The following is a 20,899-nucleotide window of genomic DNA, read 5'->3' on the forward strand; positions in this document are numbered from 1 at the left end:
TGTATTTGGCCGCAGCGTGCTCAGCGGGGAGCCGGACTAACCGGGCTGGTCTAAACAAAGAGAGGAAACTTGGCAAAGGAAGCGCATGCACACACACACACACACACACACACACACACACACACACACACACACACACACACACATGCACACACAAATACTGAAAAACACAGCTTCAGTGCAGTGGCCATACTCTTGTTGCCCGTACTGCAGACTAACACATACAGAATCTCCTTGCATGTCTGGACTTGGCCTGCGATAGCTGCAGCCCAGAACAACCTAACACTTCCTCTTGTTTTTCCTTGCTGATTAAATCTTGGTTCTCTGAATCCTGTCTAGGCTTCTTTGCACTGCCACTGATTGTACAAGTCTGGCAATAAAAGATGTAAATCTGTGCAAATATGCTGGTGCAGCATTATGTCAGGCAAGATGGCAATAATGAAAAAAAATGTCTTTCCATCCTTAAACGGAGGTTTTCTTGTTACTATTCCCCTCCCACAGGGAGGACAGAGGTCATGGTCCTCTACAGAATAGCACCCTTTGGGGCTGATGGGCCCCTAGACATTTCAACAGGGAGAATGCATAAGGCCGTGTTCAGACTGACATAAGCACTGCGTCATAAATGCAGCATGTGCATTCATTTGAAGTGGCTCAGATGCAGAGGAGTCCTGCAAGAAACCACGTGGTTGCTGGGCAAAACAGTTGAACTTAACCATTGTTACAAAGCAATGCAAAGTCACCCAGCATCACACTGTATTGGCCAATTAAAAATGTGCAAGAATAATTTTCAGGCAGAATGCCCTCTAACATGAGCAGCATAATTCTTCTGTTTACCTCATCATCATCGTAACTGAGGATTAAATGAGTTTGCTTTGATAACTTTTCAGAGTTTAGAATTTCTCATTGGACTATAAACTGCTGTGCAGTGTTTTGCGGTCAGATAAACCTCCAAACATCCAATAACGCATTTCATCTTCTCACTGGTACCTATAGCAACACACCCACACCAACGCAACCCCTTGTGGTTTTCTAACACAGTATTTTTTGCTATTTTGGGTCTGAACATAGCCCTACTTCTGATCCAGCAGCAGTCTTTTGACTCACTGCACAACCCCACTGTGCCAAGCAGAACTGGTCTTTCTCACGTCGACACTTCCCACTGTTGATGTGGTATCTTCATAGTGTTGTGAACTCGATAGCATGCAACGAGTGGTGTGCTGCTGTGAGTTAGATAGCGCACCAGGAGCGGTGTGCTGTTTGTAGTGCAGCCCAGCAGTAAATCATGTTTCGGCAGTGCGCTGGGGATGCAGCCCCTGGCAGCTCCCAGACGGCCTTTGGCTCTGGCTCCCTTCTCTTAGCGCCACTCTCTAATTTCAGAGCCGGGACCCTGCCTACTACTGTGTCTTTACCACATTCCCACAAACCAGAGACGGACAGTCTGCCTGCATGTCTGGCTGCTTGCTCTCCATCTCACAGTCTCTCTCTCCCTTTCTATCTCTCTCTGCTTTTGTGTCTCTCTATCACTCGTTCACTCTCACTCCCCGCTTTTCGCCTGCTGTCACAGACTCTCTCTTTCTTTCTGTGGCTCTTGGTCTCTCATTCTACGAGCCTGTCTTTCTCCTTTCCTCTCTCTCTGTCTGGTTCTGTGAGTTCAGGATTATAGGTCTGCAGTCTCACTCAGCATCTAAATCATGTTGTACACTGCCACTGTCTCTCATCAGCTCCCTCTCATAGTCTCTCTCTGCATCTCTCTAGCACCCACTGTGGGCTTTCTCCTTGGCTGTAAATACCCATGCTACATTTCCACTTTAATTGCCCAAGCTTTGCAGGGCCCTGGGATATATTTTTTGCACATATATTTTATTGTCTTGGCCAAATGCCTCCACTACTTTCAGTTGGACTTGACCACTAATATACTCAGCATGGACCAGTTCATTATCAGCATGGAGGTGTGAGTTTATTTAAGAAGGTTATGAAGAGGTCAATATACAGTTCATGAAACAGGGGTCTGTGTTTTATTGGGACCTGTAGGCTTGCTAATACACAGTGCTAAGTAGCCCTGGTGCCACCGTACTTTTGAGTGCTATTAAATCAGTCTACTGTATGGAACAGTAAACCAGTTGTGAATAATGCCAAGCTGTGTAAATTACTCCAGAGACCAGGAGTGTAAATGTCACGACTGTTAAGTCAAGCTGGTACCTGGGGAACATGTAATGGGAAATATGTACAGATATAAAATACTGTATGGATGCCTGTATGTGTGTTTTATGAAGATGTGTATCTCTGCTGTTAAACCAACATGCAGTTATTAAACACAATAAATCTGTAAATAAAAGCTGTTGTAAGTGAAACATGGATTTAGATGAACATAGTCTGATGCATTCTTGTTAAACCTGTAGTTTCTCCTGTACCTGGGCTAGTTTCCCATCATGCCAGACCCTGCTTCTGGCACATCTATTTTTCAGGTGGTGGGTGCTGATTACGCAGAGATGCTTAGTGTTGGGTATCGAACCCCAATACTTGTTGAGTGCTGATAAAAATGCGTCTGTAGAAATGCTTAGTCAGATTCTTAAACTTGTTTATGTATTTTCTGATCAAATATTTCCTGATTGACATTGGAACTGCTAAGTTCAGATTGTTTTTTATTTAGAGAAAGTTCTTATTTGGCTGCTTGTATTAAGACAATATTAAACACTGATGCACTTTGGCTTTTTTAATGATAAAAGCTGTTTGTAGAATTAATTATAATTATATTCCTCAAAGTAAAATGTTGAAATGTATAATTTGGGTATCAGCTCCAAATCCCAGTTATCATATTGCACCAGTGTTGAAAATCTGCAATGACAACCATAATAATAATAATAATGATGATAATAATAATAATAACATTTTTCATTTTGCAGAAGCTTTTATCCAAAGTGACTTTCAAGTGAGGCAAGACAATCAAGCATTAGAGGACGGTGACTTAGAAAGAGTCGTGGAGTAGCTGACCAGGCACAAGTGCAATGAGAAAGTTTTTTATAATTTTAAATTTGGAAGTAGACAAGTGCATTGAATGCAGCAGACCGTATGGAACCACAAACATTGCAGAACCACAAACGAGAAGAGTCTGAATCATGATTTCATAACTTTTACAGAACTTTTTAAAAACAAAGTTAAAAAAAATAATTCACACACAAGGCCACAAATTAAAAATCAAAAACAATACAAGCAAATGGAAACACTTATAGATAGCTGGAACAGATCAAATATAAAATAAGGTTAATTTTATTATTGTATCAGGGTGTTTTGCCAGGCTTATCCTCTCAGTTCATGGAATGATTTTAACTAGCTGTTACTAATGCAGGCGTGTTTATGGCTGTGTAAAGAGTTGACTTGGCCACTTGTGGTTCAGACATTGGCCTATGGTACGCTGTGCCCAGACACATCCCTAAGGCAACAGTAGAGTTCCTAGTGCCTATAGTAAAACACGCTACGTGTATGTGCACACCTATGTGTTTGCCTGACTTGCTCCAACCACTCCACGCCAAGTCTTCTGTCATCTCCCATTTGCTTTAATGGCGTCAGCTTTTTGCAAAACACTTAACAAGCTTGTCAGTATTCCATCGTGAGTTTTTTTTTTCTTGGTAAATGACTAATGATTTTATGGGAGTATAATAGTGGGTGTTTTTCTATACCTCTGGGCCATGTGTTTCCCTGTAGAACAATTAAAGTGACACACCTTTGAATTGTGTGCAATTAACTTTGTAGTCCACACAGGATACAGGCCTTGCCTAGCCTCATTCTGTACAATGGATAAAATCAGGAAGCTGTTATTTGAGGCTGAATCAGTGAATGGGGCCATAGATTGGAGCTGCATATTTTTCAGCACTTTGAATGGTGACCATCAAAAATGGTCCCCCACCCTGCATGCGTCTGTTTTATAGCTATCATCCAATGGTACGGCTGCAGGCGCAATATAGCTTATCCTGTCTCGTGTGTTGTAGATAGAGTAGAGTTTTACCTGAGACTTTTATTGTATTATATGCCTTTGCTGGTATTTTGTGGCTAATAATGGAAATTTCACATAGTGTCACTGTCAACGAAAATAGAACACTTTGTTTTGTAATCCTAGTTCATTGATAAGATGCTGATGCAATGTAGAGAGCTCTTCCAGAGGCTCCCGATAGTGCTGTCAGGGGAGGTAGTAATCTCATTGGCAAAAAGTACAAGAAGCTCTTGTAATAAGGAGCATAATTTCTATTGTCTGCTGTGGTTCAAAAGGGATATTGCTTGCCTTGAAAGCGTTGTGCTCCAAAACCGAGAGTGACAGATTAGTTCAGAGGGAGACAGATAAGCCCCTTTGTTGTGCTTGAGTCAGTTTTCTCTATGACACCCTGCCCATTTGCTTGCTAAGGACCTTCATTCCAGAAATCTTTCACTATGGGTCCAGTGGGAACAAAAGCAACAACATCAGCGGCGCTATGAAGCAACGGATTTTACGAGAGGGTTGTTTGTATCTTGTGCTCACACAAGGACGAACATGCACACATGAGTATGTGGGAGATGCAAAACACGATCCCTGTTGCTGGTTTTATGCTACTCCAATGATTAAGAGGTCTTGGCGCTAACATGCAAAGGAGCATAGCAATGTGCCAACAAAGACAGAAGAAGAAGAAGAAGACTGCAACCTAGCCAACATGGATGTAAACAATTCACAATTTTAAATAAATAAAAAGCGTTTTATGGGGAACACACTAAACACATTTGTTGTGACAGGCAACAAAATGGAAATGTTTACAAACACATTCTAACAAGGTGACATATAATCAGATCAGCGTACACACAGTAGATAGCATAATACATCAGTTCACTCTCATTCCAGCGGTTCTCAGGAACAGAGACAGACACAAAGATAGAGACAGACAAGCAGATAGAGACAGAGCGAGAGACAGACATTAGTCTAGAGATCTCGATACTGTACGTCTCCTCCATGACATACTGCCGAGAAAGAGGGAGGCCAGGAGTGTCTGAGCTGAAGTCGGCCTGATAAGCGGAGCAGATAAAGGGCTGCAGTGAACCTCAGACAGAGACAAGCACAGAGAGAGAGAAGGGCAAGCTGACTGAGATATGTCTCTTCATTCACACACAAGGAGGAGTCGTTAGAAAAGACCAAAAAGGACTGGAGAGCCTGGACCAAAGTCAGAGTGATAAGGGATAGATAAGACTCACTGCTGCGTCTTATGTTCTCACAGATGCTGGACGGAGGAAGTGTGATCGAATAGTCACATTAACTCACTAATTTTGCATAGGAGTTGCTCTAAAAATCACACACATATATCAAAAGTACTGTTTCGACATATTCTGGATTATTTAAAACTCCACTTTTTTAATGCACCTCTTATGCAAGTCAAGCTGAATCACTTTTTGCTGTAGCATCGACATGCAAATTCAAAGCTCACACACCGATGAATCTCAGCAGGCCTGCACGCACACATGCAGACAAAAACACACATACACACATCAAGTGTGCACAGGGGCAGCTTGTGGTGAGAAGTGAACATGGAAAGGTCAGTGTCAGCCAAGAGGTCATTCTCACCAGTCCACCGCTGGCCAAACAGCCTGTGTCTGGGGGTCAAAGGTCATCTCAGCAGGCCTGGTCATTAGAACACAATGGAGGCCATTCTCTCCGCCTCTGCAACTGTGTGTCTTGTCTTGTCGGTTTGTCTCAGCTGACAAGAGGTTGTGCACGGCTGGAGAGAGATGTGAAGAGGGAAGCGACAAGAGTTTCCTCTGGATTGGAGGAGGGCAAGAAGGCACTTGAGAGCAGAGGAATTGTGTGCGTGTGTGTGTGTGTGTGTTTGCGTTTCTGTGGGTTGCATTGAATTTTGCAGGAAGGCAAGGGAGAAGTGTGTATGTGCATGGGCTATTTTTGACTTCAAATCAAGAGTAAGCCTGTGTGTGTGTGTGTGTGTGTGTGTGTGTGTGTGTGTGTGTGTGTGTGTGTGTGTGTGTGTGTGTGTGTGTGTGTGTGTGTGTATGGAGCTCCCCTGCTTGGCTCACTCAGCACCTTGACATTGGCACTGGGCCTCAGCGAAGATCTGCTGCCTCAGCTGGATTGCTGTACTCCCTTTTCCCCTGACCCCTCTTTCCCTCCATCACTCACTCCCCCAACTCCTGCTCTACTCCCACCTCCACTCCAGGCCATCCCAGCTGCCCTCATCCAGGGGAGAAGAGCTTAAATCACTCCCTTCTCTCTGCTTCTCCAAGGGTTTCTTTCCCCCCCCTACACGCCGTCCCTCCCTCTCTTGATAGTGTCGAGGAGGGGGGGATGGGCTGTGACTGTTGACTCGGACTACTGTGGGAATGCAGGTGCTGTGTGTGTGCGTGCACACTGGTAGGCCCTCCCTGGGCTCTCCAGGCACCCCGGTGTCTGTTGTCTGTCACACCAGCCGTTCAGACTGTGCTGTCATTGGTATGACAGCGTGCTATGGCAGATGGCCAAAATATCGAAACAATCTCTTCTTAGCTCTCACGCGACTTAGGTGTTAGTCAGTGGTAATTGGGTTCTGGTTTATGTTTTTAGTGATAAGGCTGCATTAACATTAATAATCTGTTGGTTATCTTTTGATTGATGATTGATTGAATCATAGTTTAAGTTGTAAAACACAGCTTCTTTTCTCTGAGCCCTAAACCCAAAATAGCAGCAAAGGACATGTTTCTGCTTGGTAAATTACTTTTAAATCATATGACAATCAGCCAATCAATTACTCGATTAATCAGTTAATTGTTTCTGCTTTATTGTTCATATTTTCACATCCTTTGTTCCTTTTCAGACTCTTTAAATGCTGTATTCTGAAGGATACAAATGCATAAACTTTAAGCAGACAGAACTGTGTGCAACAACAAGTGTATTTCTGCTTTTAACAAATGAAATGAAGAGTTAAATATTAAAGGTTATTCTATATTTTTCTTATCGTCAACAGATCTCATGTACAGAGCCAAACCTACGATTAACTCATCCTACTTAAAATTATTGTGTGCATGTATTGTGTGCATCCATAGTCTGATAAATTGTGTTCCTCTGTGCTATAGACCTCCGTTGTTGTCCAAAAACTATTAAAAACATGTCAAGGAAAAATATAGAAAATTTCCAGCCTCATCCTTTGTCATATGTCTACTATCTCATCAGTTATTTTAAGATAATAAGCTTACTAGACTTATTTTACACATACTTGTATAAACAAAGAGAAAATCTAATCATAAAAAAGAAATCAAAAGTTGTTTTTCTAAAAAAAAAAAGAGTGTACTGTTCCTTTAAACCAGTGTGATAAGAGGCTATTTACCAGTAGAGGCATTTGACAATGACAGCCCTGACAGTCTTTGTAGCCTTATCTCCCCGGCCCAACAATGACAGATGGTATCTGTTGCAAGTCGCAAGCCGTCCTGTCACTGTACACAATAAGTCCTCCTTCCTCATACCACATTCCCACTACAACTGTAAACAAAATGCACAGCAGGCGTGGTCATACCACCAGATAATGTTTTGCACAAGTTTCTCGAGACCAACCCACCCGCCCCCTCAGGCTTTTCTCTATATTCGTCTTCTCCTTTGTTTTGTCTCCTCTCTTTTTTTCTTATTCACTTTCTTTTTCTTTCTTTTCTCCCATTCCTTCTTTTGTTTTGTCTTTCCTTTTCTTCTTCCCTCCCGCTCCCTCTCTCCTCTTGGCCGTTGAGGTTAACCACCACTTGTATTACACTGCATTACAACTCATCAACAATATGCCGGGCAGAAAGAAAAACAACCCACACTTGTTGTCCTCTCTCTCCCTCTCCCTTTCTCTCTTTGACTCTCTTCTTCTCTCTTTAGCTAAATCACAAAACAAGCGGGCCAAAAACAGTGAATTGCCTAGAAACCCAATATGGACTCCACCCTGGAGATTACACGGTCAACTCAGCCAGCCTGCACTAGAATAACAGCCTGGCCTGCTCTCACTGTCCCCTGCCCAGTGTGTGTGTGTGCGTGTATGTGTGTGTGTTTGTGTGTGTTTGTGTGTGCACAGACATCTCCAAGTACTTTACCTTCTCTAAGAATGTCCCAACATGTGTGTGCACACGTGCATGCATACATGTGTTTTGTTGGTTTAAGCATACCTGTACGTACTGTATATACTGCATCAAAGATTATTCTCATGCTACTGCGTACAGTCGAGTAGGCATGTGTGTGTGTTTATTTGTACTTGTGTGTGTACACATGTGAGTTTCTTCATCACATGGGCCCTGGTTTACCTCAGAGTTTCAGAAATGAGTCATTCTTCATCAGCTGTTGCACAGGAATGTGTTGTAGTACAAACCGTATTGTCTGTTGTCACACATGACACATCTACACATCTGTCAACAACAATCTTGTCACACGGAAGAGGCAGCTGTATATTTGACTGATCATTTCCTTTTCTTTCCTATAAATATAAATAAATTCAAAATTTTGTACACTTTTTATAACGGGATCAAAACGGCAATATGAGACACTGAGAAAAAATTCAAATTGTAGTAAATCTGCTGCGGGGTATGTGCTCAAGGCATGCACCGGGCAGCTAGCAGCAGCGTTCCAGACCCTCTGCAGCCTCTCCCAGCTCTGGAAGACCTCTTGCTTTGTCCCAGTGCCCAAGAAGTTATGCCCCAGCATTTTCAGTGACTACAGGCCAGTTGCTCTGAGGTCACACGCCATGAAGATCTCTGAGAGACTGGTCCTGCAGCACCTCAAGCCCCTGGTGAATGACTCCCTGGACCCCCCTGCAGTTTGCATAGCAGGCAAACATTTGTGTGGATGATGCCATCATCTATATGCTCCACAGAGCCTACACGCACCTGGAGAGGTTGTGCAGCATTGTGAGAGTCGACTTCTTCAGCACCTTCAACACCATCCAGCCACTCCAGCTTAGAAACTCTCAGTGATACAGGTGTACCATGGCCTGGTGGCCTGGATTATGGACTACCTCACCAGCAGACCACAGTACATCAGACTGCAGTTCAGCCTGTCAAAAATGCCGGCCCCCAACTTCCATCACTATCCGAGGGGAGGAGGTGGAGGTGGTGGACACCTACAAGTTCCTGGGAGTTCACATGAATAATAAACTGGACTGGACTGACAACACTGAGGCCCTCTACAGGAAGGGACATAGCAAGCTGTTCTTCCTGAGAAGGCTCAGGTCTTTCAACATGTGTGATAGGCTGCTGCTTTTAACAGTCTGTAGTAGCCAATGTCCTCTTCTTTTCTGTGGTATGTAGGGAGGGTAACATCAACACAAGGGATGCCAACAAACTGAACAAGCTAGTGAGGAAGGCTAGCTCCATAGTTGGAGCTGAACTGGACAGTCTGGAGGTGGTTGCGGACAGGAGGATGAGGAAGAAGCTGGACGCTATCCTGGAGAACTCCTCCCATCCTCTCAATGATGAGCTAGCAAAGATGAGGAACACGTTCAGCCACAGACTCATCCCTCCTCGGTACACCACAAAGCCTTGGCCAGTCCTTTGTGCCAGTAGCTATCAGGCTCCACAACCAAGGCTTGACCCCCATATGAGAACTTAAAGACCAGCACTGTCTGCTACTTAATTTGGACTTTTAACTACTGAATCCTGCATAGACTCTGGAGCACTTGCACATGGACTCGTATGCTCATTATATACTCATTCATTCATATATTCATTCATATTTGTATATGTTAATTTATACACTATTTATTGATAGACTGTGCATATGTACATGCTTATATTTATTTTCTTCTTTCTTTATTATTACACCACTTAAACCCTAAATTTGCTCAAAAACTCACCAAATTTGGTGTGCACATCAGGTCTGGTGAAAAATTTGATAAAATGTAAAAATTAACCCCTAAAGTGCCAAAATGTGCTCTCTAGCACCACCTATGTAACTAAAATGGCCGCGACGGCCTGTACGAATGTCGTAGAGAGATCAAACCAAAACTCAATTATCACTGACACCCCTGACCTAAATCCAACAGGAAGTCCGCAATTAGCCTCTCAAAATAAGACTTTGCCCCAATTTTGGCCCCCGAACAAACGCCATCTCCTCCGAGGGTGTTAATGGCATCAGCTTCAAACTTGAATGTTCAAAAAGGTGTGGATTCGCTCACACTCTCCATTCAAATATATGAGTATTTTTCTGTGTCCAGCCGCAGTTACACATCTGACAGTACACATTTCAATCAAACTTTGACCAGGTCATGTGGTTTAAAAGTCTTTACTTTTCTAAAAATAGACCTGATGAAAATTAGGAGAGGAATTTGTTTTACACACAAGCTCATCAAGAGTTTTCAATTTACTGATTGAAAGTCATGTGAATGGGCCCAAAACTTGCATGATTTTGATGACACAGGTGTAACAGTGACCTATATACCACTTTAAAACTGCATGTGTGCATAACTACTGAAAGTATACCGTAGTACGCCAGTAAGTTTATTCAATTTGTTTGTTTGGCAACAAAAGGATTCTTACAATGGGTCATACAAGTTGTAATATTTTACTTCCACTAAATAACTCTAAAAGAGGAAATACAAAGACAACAAAGAGTCACACCATTAGTTTATCAGAAACTGGGCCGAGCTGACATCAGGGTAAGTGCATCCTGATACATTTTGTTTTATTTATTGTTGACTCTGATCCCAAGGTAAACTTCACATTGAACACTATACTTGTGTGTTATAAATTTGAATCATTGATGCAATATAAAATGCACTGGAATTGAAATTAGCTTAGATTTGCTAAAAGTGCAGAATACTATGGGATGGTCATGTTGACCACCTGTGGGCACCACAGTAAATGGCATCAGACATTTTAATCAGTTATTTGTGGCTAACCTCCTTTTTGATGAAGAATATGGAGGTTTGTCTTGTACTCTGTTTTATGTAGTAGAATGGTATTACTTCATGAAAAATATATTTTTGTTAATTTAGCATGGTAAAAAAAAGACGTGTGTCTCAAAAATGACAAGTTAATTTATAAACTCCAATGGTGTGCAAACATTTTTATAGAGCTGTACTTAAACATATTTGGTGCCAGATCATAATGGGAACATGTGAGTTTGCTTTATGCTTTGTTGTGTGACTCAGCGAATGAAAGCACAGTGTGTCAAGAAAATCTTACCTTGGCATTTTACATTAGACTAACATTTATAATGGTTTAAGTGTGATTACATTGGGAGATCACAGTAAATCGGCACTCAGCAGTGGATACCTGTGTTCCTTAATTTGAGCACATAGCAACTGTTAATAAATATGCCCCTCAGTGGTTTAGAAAACGGATTCAAATCTAAAATTATGAAAGTGAAGCTGGCTGCTAACATTTTAACTACTAGGATTGATGGCATCAAAATTGATAACATAGGAACTTACCCATCTTATTATTATTATTTTCCTTCTTCCTTGTCTATGAGGATATAGCAATAGATTTGAAACATGGTACTAAATTTAGCATTCATGGGGTTAATTCAGACTCAATCAGAAAGTGCATTTTATTCGGCTGAAAAATCATTAACACTGACAACTTAGGCCTTGTATAGAAGTTAATGATAAAATGAATACATGTATCTGCAATTATTTAATAAATACTCTGCTCTTTATGCCTTCATGCTTTAATAGTATTCACAAATCATAGTAATAATAATCTGTTAATAGTGGTTGAACTCACTTTTTCCAACTGTATTTAACTCAAGCCTACGCAGAAAAGTCATATGTTGAGAGTATATGGCAATCAATAAATTTTATGTCTCGGCATCTAGCATGTATAGAGTTGAAATGGGGGAAAAAAGGCTATTTTGATTTGGGTTTCTGAGATTATACTGCCCATAGTTTAGAAAGCTGGATCCAATCTGAGGCTAGTCAGGCTGTGGTGATCGAGGCTTTTCTAATGCTAGGTCTGTAGGTCTGCAACGCCTGACTCTGGCCTACAACTGGGGCAGAGTGGCTGATTGTTTCCAGCCATGATGGAGGTAATGAGGGGGTGGTGGTCATCATGATACACACAGAAAGGCACACAGAGACACACACACACGGACTGACCTATAAGTGAATATTCATACGTGCATGTACATGTGCGTGTGCGTGTTTTCAGCCACAGCCCATTGGCTCTCTCTACAGACCACAGGGTCACTCTGCTATAGTTGCTCATTAGTGGTCACTTCTGCTGGAGGACACACACACACACACATACACACACACACACACACACACACACACATACAAACACTCATCACCAGCTTTGCAAATGCAGATTTACTGCACACACCTTCACGTAAATCCACTCATCCAGTTCACAGTATTGTGTTTGATGCATGCCATGTTAGCAGCCTTAAAGTGAAACCACATGCAGCTTAGTTCAAGCAGATCTGCTAAATCTCTGTCAAAAGGTGGCTGAGTCATGCCTGTATTAAGTGTACAATCATGCATGTGTGGTTGCTGTATCACAAGATCTAGTGTGACAGGCCTCGAGGAGAAAAGCTGACAAACACGTACACAAATATCCATGCTCTCACACCAATACACCCACGCTCACACACAGACACACTTGACGTCACTATAGTCTGGTAACAAAGACATGTGGGGAAGTAAACATCTTTAAAAAAAAGAACAGAGTGTGTGAATGGCATGCATCACTTTTACAGTAAACCTAAGATTATAATAACTAAAACCAAAAGGGTTTTTTCAAGTTATGTTGCTTAAAGATAGTTTAGGGAAGTAGATTGACACATCTCCCCGTCTTTAATAAATTCTCCTCCAAAGAATAAAACCCCAGTTTACTGCACACACTACTCTGATGGTTTTTCCAGTGAGCAGCATACTGATAGTGACACTGTGCTGATATGTTCAGGTTTTAAAATAAACTACTTCTACTGCTATTTTCTTTCAGACTGAACTCTTTAATATAAAGTCTTTAATGATAGACCTTAAGCTCTCAGTTAAGCTTTATCACACTTTGTGACACTTTAAAGCACTGCCATGAAATTGCATGTGAATAGTGTGGTAACATAGGATCACATTTTCCCACGCTGAAGCAGTCGTATGTTAAGATTTTCCCATAGTTCAGCCCAAAATGTCCCAAATCTAGTGTGACAGGAGAAGCTTGTTTCTTCAGGTCTTTGGTTACTGAGTTCCCTGACACACAAAGCCAACAGTCGGCTGTCCAGTTGAACGGTGGTAGCTGACCATTGGCCAAGAGTCTGGCACGGTTGCCACCATTTGGTCGTTTTCAGTGTTTACTTCCTTTTGGCTTAAATACTTTTTGGGCATTTTCAGCTTTATTTGACAGTTGCATCAGCATCACTAGTATCAGAAAGCAAAGAAAAAGCACTGCTCCGTCATTCATTTTATTCATTTGAATGAGGTCACTGTGTCAATGCGGTGGGGGCGTCAATGCAAAGGGCTCCAGCAAAAAAATGCAACATTGTCCAGCAAATGCATTGCACCTAGCTCAACTTTTGCTGAAACGCAACATGACATTATCCAGCAAAATGTTGCACTGACCAATCAAATACATGCACATGCACGTTCCTGGTAGACCACTAAAAGGTTGTCGCCTTGATAACTTTCCACAGCAATAAAATTCTTCCTCGTAGCAGTAGTGGTAGAGAGAGGATACATATATCAGAGGTCTCCGGTTGGATTTGAAATGGGGACATTGCATTTACATGTTACACATCATCACACCAGTGATTTCACCGATTTTGTCAGTTTTTTTCCCTACTTTTCACCTCCATCTATTGTTTTCTTCTTATGCAACCTTAACAATGCCAGTGCAAAACAAAGAAACAAGTCATTTCCTCTGATGCAGGTGCATCTCTGATGTTGGTGGTCAGCTGGTCATCGGCTCTAGTCATTACTGTGTGTTCAAGTGCAACAGCTTTAAATAGGATGTGAAGTTGCTTAAAGCCTTTGATCGTTCAGCCTTTGTTGCCGCTTTTTTTTGTTGAGGTCAGCTTGGTGCATCAGGGCCCTTAAATAGAGTGACTGGACACAACCAACAAAGCAGGTTATCTCCTGTCCGTACAGCTCCAGTCAAACAGGTTACTCATTCACCAGCCACGCGAACACTTGCTCTACACCAGTGGCTCTTGCTCCTCTGTCATGAACAACATTTATTGTGGCATAAAAACCTACAAGAGTGTGGGGTGGTAGTGGTGGAAAGTTTAAAATATCATCCAATTTTAGTGCCGCGGGTAAAATATTAAACAGCACAGGGCACTAAAACAGCTTAATACGAAAGTAATTCATACTTAAAGCCTTCAAAATTTGAAAGCTTTATGTGTAAAAAAAGGTATATAGGAAAAACAGAAACACAGCCACATAACATTTGGCTCTATAGAGCAGAAATAGACTTCCTAATCTTATCCATTGACTATGGTTGTATGGTTTTTGGGCTGGATGAGTTACAGAGTAGGGCTTTTATTGTATTTTAACAATTGTTATTCATTGACTGGCATTAGGTGTCTCAACCAGTCGTTTTCTCAGTCCATAAAGCACACAGCAGCAGCCTTAAGAAAACAGGGTGTGGGCTAATTGTTTAAAAACATTACTCAAAAGGGGGTATGAAGGAATGGAACATGATGATCAAGCGGGTAAGGGACAACCACCACCCCTGCCTGTCAGTAACCAGATGATTGTATATAAAAATAATACCTACTGATAACAATTAATAAGAACATTAAAACAAGTTGACTTGTGTTGACACCACAACATGAACCACAACATGTGGAAATGAACACATCATGGCACATAGCTCCTGGCAAAGTAAAACAGGATGACGGCATGTCATCCTAAATATTTTCTTTACAGCACAGGCCCCAATTAGTCATTCCTTTAAATCTTTCAGCCCATGTCATTATATGTGTCAGTGCTTGAGTCCATCTTGCACAGCAATCAGCCCTTTTCCCCTGGATGGAAAGCTCATTTGGGCCTCGTAGGAATGACTGAAATTCCCAGTCCCACTGTGGTTGTAAGGGTAGAGGAGTCTGGAGAGCCAGGATGTACCAGATGGGATGCTTTTCCAGTGGATGTAAGCATTACGTAGCACCAGGGTGTGGTTTATAAGCACATGACTGTGGCTGCTGATCAAGGTCTGTAGTATATATGGGTAAATCATTGGCAAGTTTTGCCGTTGGTGTAACCTCCTGTGTATTAGGGGTGGCTTTTGAAGGGAGGAGGGAGGAGAGGAATTACATTATTAGCCATGTACATTAAAGAAAAATGTCTCACAATTAAAAAAAATTAATCCTCAAACTTCATCTACCTATCACCTGAGGATATTGCTTGAGTTAAGAATTCTAAGCGACATTAATAGTTCACACACAGACATTTGCATGGAACCTGAAGTTTGCTCACATTTAACAGCCCGAGTCCATATTTGCATGGGATCTGCTGTTTTGCAAGGTCCTACATCCACACTTCATTTATGTTTGCATACCAACACATATATGCTTTGCATATCAATAGATAGCCTCTGTCTGCTAGACGTTCCCAGAAAGTACCAAGCAGTGCTAGCTGGTTGGTTCCATTCACTGCACTCTGAGGAGGGCCTGCCCTGTGTATGAATAGCCCGTAATTGCAGCTTGATGGAAAACACTAATGCAGCTCGTAAAATACGGGACACTTAAGACTGGTACAATTACTCTTTCCAGCTGACAAAGCCAAGAAAACACACCATGCAATGCACTCTTCAAGTCATCAGGCTTCTGACCAACAAACAAGCGGCGATCAATCAAAACTACTGTTTGTTTTCTTTACTTCTTTAAAACCAAAGTATGCCCCATTATATTAAATCTAATTAAAAAAGCCACCACAAAAGGAACAGTTGCTCATAACTATAAATCTGTTTGACTTAAAGTCAGTGTAAGGGTTGTGTTATTAATAGTATTGCATTGTATTACTTCTTTATACCCGTAAAAATATCAACTCTGCTGTAAGTCATCAAGACCGTGAAGAGACAGAGAGACAGAGTGAGAGCCTGAGCCTGTGGGTATTTTGTCGGACTCATGCATGGCAATCAACTAAGCGTGCTGCAGTCATAGCGGATAAGGTTGTGCTGACAAACACTGCAAGCCATTAACCATTTGATGGCCAATAAATCATTAATCTCCGTACAGGATTGCTGCAGAGCCGTTCCGGCACAATGGTCCCCATCTTGAGAAATATCCAATGTCACTGCTGAATTGAATTAGTCATGAGGTCACAACAGACTCAATACAGCTTCAGGCCCATTTTCAATGAACTTTCACCATCTTTGCTTGCTGAACAGTAAACTTAAGCAATGTCAATAAAATTGGAGAAGTTTGCAGAGAGACGTCTGGATGAATCACATCAAACTTAACAGACCAGAACGTGGAAAATATTGCTTGTTGCTGTATTTAGAGGACTTTTATGCAGTAGTTATTTTTGGGCTGCTGTAAACACGTGCATGTGTGTATATGTGTGTGTGCGCGCGCATGTGTATGTGTGTGTGTGTGTGTGTATGTGGTGTGTGTGTGTTAGGACAGATTCATGTGTGTGCATGCGTGCTTGCATGGACATATGTGTTTAATTATTTTATTCATTTAGTCATTGCAATCCAGTATGTGTGTTTATATTTGTGTGTGTGTGTGTGTGTGTGTGTGTGCTCGGCCAGTCATTCCCATCCAATTTCGCAGCACTCTTACTGATGACTCTCCCTGACTCACAGTTCCCATGGGTTTCATTCTGCTGACTCGTCTTCCCGCCACTTTTGCTCCCCTTCTTCCTTTCAGCGCTCCTGACCTTCCCCCGGTCTTTGTTTTGATTGATGGCAGCATTATTTTTACCCTCTTGTACTAATTATCCCCTGTGATGATGGTAATGAGTGTGCGTCACTTCGGGCAAAGCTTTTTAGGTCTTCCCACTCTCTCTGGTGGTGTTGTTTTGTTGTTTTTTTTTACTGTGGTTTGCCCTCAAAGCAATTTGCGGGTGCAAAAAACAAAGAGGAGCTTGTTAGGAGCTCACAATCAATAGACTGTGATTATAACTCTGTTGACTGAATGGGAAAGAAAGACGGAGAGAGAAAGATAACGAGAGCTAGAGGGAAGTAAAATAATATGTCTGTGTGGTTTGTCATCTCTGTATTTATGCGCATGAATGGGTATTTGTGCCATCTGTGTGTCTGTGTATGTGTGTTTGTCTTTGTGTACGGTAGAGGACAGTAGTGTGTACAACAGAGAAAATCAGAAAATAGCTGCATTTATGAAGCTGGGATTGGGCAGTTTCGCTAGAAAAGTGACTCAACTGATTAACTGATTATGAAATAGTTGTATAAAAAGACAAAAAAGAAATCAAGAGGTACAATGTACGTGTTTAGGGCATATACAAATATAAGTGCTCTCTTAAAATTCTACATGTTGCAATTTATACTAGTTGCAGGGCTGAAAGGTCACTTACAAACAGTGAGGGGAGTGAGGTTGGTTGGTTTATCAGTGGCTTAGTCAGTGTGTTTATTCAACATTTGTTATTGAGAAAGATACCTTAATAATTACTGGCCAGGATGTCATCTGGTATGGATATTCATGCAGCATATAAAATGAATTTGTGTTGGATTCAGGGTTCTTCGGTGTATTATTTCATTTGATTCCTCACCCAAAGAGGCATACTCTCCAGCTATGGCTCACCAGGGAAGCGTGCCTTTTTTAATATTATACCAAGACTGTGGGTTGTAGAGATCTGGATATTTTCCTCCCCTCCTCATCTATTGTGACAGCTACAAGACCACAGAAGAATAACCTGACAAGGGAAGAAATCAAGTTGTAGTAGCCAGGAGTGGGTAAAAAAAATCTGCTTTTGCGTGGCACTGACGCTGGAAAGTTGTACAGTGGTCTAAACTGTTGTGTCTACCTGCGCTGACATGTGGCTTACTGCTGCTGGTGTGTGGGCGCATAGTGGATATCTTATTGCCATCCCCATCCCATCAAATTTGGTGTGGAGCTTTATACAGTTTAGGATGGATTTTTTTAGTTTTTGATGACCCCTTGACCTTTCCTCTTGTGCCACCGTCAGGCCCCAAATTTATTTTTTACTTACTAATCTAATAGGCAGATTTCTGTGCACCATAATGCCATTTTTGCCTTTCCTCTACCATTATCCTCAGGACAAACTTAACTTTTTTAGGCCCACTGTTGGAGCTTTTAGCCATCGTAAAATTTTCCATATGTGTGTTGCATCCCAAACTTTAGGATTTTGGAGCGTAGTGAACATTAAGGGAATGTAGAGGAGCTCTACGCGTTGAGTCTTGATAAACATAACTGCTGTCTTTGTATCATTTGCCCCAGTGGATCAATCTTACTTCGTTAAAAGTACTGTAAGCATCATAGTGGAGATAAGAGTTTTTCTCATGAGCTAGCATTTCTCTTCTCGTCTCAATAGGATGTTTCTACCCCCACCTTGTCCCTAGTGGCACTTTTCCCATTCTCCTTCTTGTCTCTCTCATCATTTGTTTTCTCTTTCACTTAGCTGAAGAGGATAAACATGTGGGAGGTGATTTTTCCGTTGACCTTTTACCTCTTCCACCATCTGAAAACACTCTGAAAACTCCAACTCTTTGTACTGTTTTTTGCCAGAAAACAGTTTAGGCAATGTAAAATGGAGCGCAGTAGCTGATAGAGGCTGTCAGTCTCCCCAGCAGTTTTCTTGTTTGTTTACAGTACAGTTCTTTAAAGCCTTTTACTTAATGTGTACCTTTAATGTGAAACGGTGAAAACCTACTGCAGCCTTTCCCATCCTGTCTTATAGAACCACTTTCCTGAGGCAGCCGGGAACCATTTGCACCATTTCTTCATTTCTATCCCCTGCAGTCCTGCTCCTGCAGCACAACCCAGCCCCGTATCACTTTCCCGCTGGCCTGTCCATCACTGGCACAAGGCCCCCGCTTAGCAGCAGAGAAAGTCCTCGGGGTCAGCTCATAATGGACCTAAATGCAGCTCATTATCCTGATAAGGCAGGGGCGGTGGCTGGGCAATGGCTGCCTGACTGGCTGGATGACAGCCACACAGCTTTGACAGGTAGACAGAGCTAGATACAGCCATGGCGGCTATCTGATGGACCCGGCTGACAGATCCAGTTGCACCGGCCTGCTGCTCTGAGGCAATGGAAAGGGATGGAAACTGGACGCCGCAGAGCCACACAATGATATCCAATTCTGGCCCTCTGCTGTGTGATGGAGTTTTTGATGAGACTTGCCTTCCCTCCGGGTGTGTGCTCGTTTTTAATTCATGGTTTGTCTTGTCGGGGGGGTGGGTGGGGGTTGAGATTGGGTCTGTAGTTGTTTGTTGATAATTTATTGCATTATCAACAGGACTGAGATGTTTTTTGTTTTAGTTTTTGATTAGTATTTTTTACAGTATGAATAGACTTTTTTAACTTCTACTCTATGTCCTTATATAACCAGCAAATAAAAAAGTTTATTTAGTCAGTGTTTTTCATGAGTTGAAGACAAAAATCTACCTGGCAAGTGAAGTTCTTTTATTTTGTCTCATGAAAATCAACTTGTTGGTGTCTTTCTATTTAAAACAAATTGATATTTTTGATCATTAGACCCTTGCTGTAAATGTGGACTTTTTCATGGATTTATTACATTGTTAAACTGCCAGAGTGCAAGGTTTTTGTTGTGCACTCGTCGTGGATTATTTTTACCACAGACATTCTCTTTGAAAATGACAGCAATGATGAGAGTCTAACTTATTGATACATACACAGTTGTAACTTTTCATTGTACTAGCAGTCTGAGAAAGATCTACATAGTGTAGGCCGGCAGGCCAGCGGACAGTAAAAGGTTAAATAGTGGTGTAACTTCCCTGATGGTTAACAGATTGATATGGCAGCCCAATAGTTCAGTTTCCATCATTTAAGATTTTATGTCTGTATATGAAAGTGAATTATTTGATAAGATTTTTTGCAGTGTACGTGTCAATGCATCGCTCTCTCTGACTGTGGTTTAGTCACAGTTGGTGGAAGGCCACATTGCCCTGTTGCTATCAGTCCTAACCATCAGGCAGGAGGAGGCGTGGGGGGGAAACTGTCAACAGCCTCAGGCCCCCGGGCATCTAAGTAGCCACAGATTCTCTTACTGCCAGATGTCAGCCATAACAGCAGCACCACACACTCTCTCTCTCTCTCTCACAAATCAACTTCTCTCTCCGTCTCTCTCACCCATAACAGTATCCTCTCTCTCTCTCTCTCCTCTCTGCCCTTAGGTGTGTCAGTGTGGAGTTTCTCTTTGTGTGTGAATGTGTATAATTGTGTATGTGAGGGTGTGTGTGTAGATACGCCCGGTGGGGACATGTTGGGCCGATGCCGACTTTCCGTCAGTGGGCGTTTGGCAGCCCCCAGCGCGGCAGGATACGAGGGCATGAGTGTCATACAATGTACAAATCTGACTCCTCTCTCTCGCCTTTGGCACACAGTGCTCTCGTATAGGGTGACAGGGTAAGAGATAGCCGCAAGTGGTACACTTTGGGCACCACGCACACAAAAACATACTCTTCTGTCCTCCTGACATACAGTATGCAGCACACACAAGCGGGACACATAAGGAAAAAAATGCACGTGCGCACAGAGGCTAAACGCACCGGTAGAAAATGATTGCACACACACTGATACCTGCTCATTTTTCATGGTTTTACACTTGACAATATACACTTTACCCAGCTTTCAAAAAGGGGAGGCGTTTTGAAGGTAAGGAGGTATGTGCCTTGATAAAAGACTGGTTGTTGAATGGGTATTATGCTTCTCAGCATATTTTACCATAATTGCTCACAGCCATAATTTTGACAAAGCGTTCCTTGTGAAGTTAGGAATTTGCCATCTCCACGATACCCAGGCGCATATATGCTACCTGCACGCCTTTTTTAAACAGG

The 20,899-nt window shown here is 42.1% G+C and overlaps 1 protein-coding gene across 3 annotated transcripts in view; it reads left to right on the plus strand.

The window, feature by feature from the left end:
• Window positions 1–20,899, plus strand: part of kcnq1.2 (potassium voltage-gated channel, KQT-like subfamily, member 1.2) — a 183,844-nt gene that overhangs the window by 127,087 nt on the left and 35,858 nt on the right. The window contains exon 19 of one of the 3 annotated variants that reach the window (XM_044356355.1): window positions 18,777–19,235. The exons of the other annotated variants lie outside the window; for them this stretch is intronic. Within the exon in view, the coding sequence (XP_044212290.1) occupies window positions 18,777–18,917 (141 nt within the window). The 3' untranslated portion in view covers window positions 18,918–19,235. Of the gene's footprint in view, window positions 1–18,776; window positions 19,236–20,899 lie in introns of those variants that run through there. 3 annotated transcript variants of the gene reach the window in all.

The sequence above is a fragment of the Thunnus albacares genome, chromosome 7 (genome assembly GCF_914725855.1).
Source record: "Thunnus albacares chromosome 7, fThuAlb1.1, whole genome shotgun sequence".
Classification (NCBI taxonomy): Eukaryota; Metazoa; Chordata; class Actinopteri; order Scombriformes; family Scombridae; genus Thunnus; species Thunnus albacares.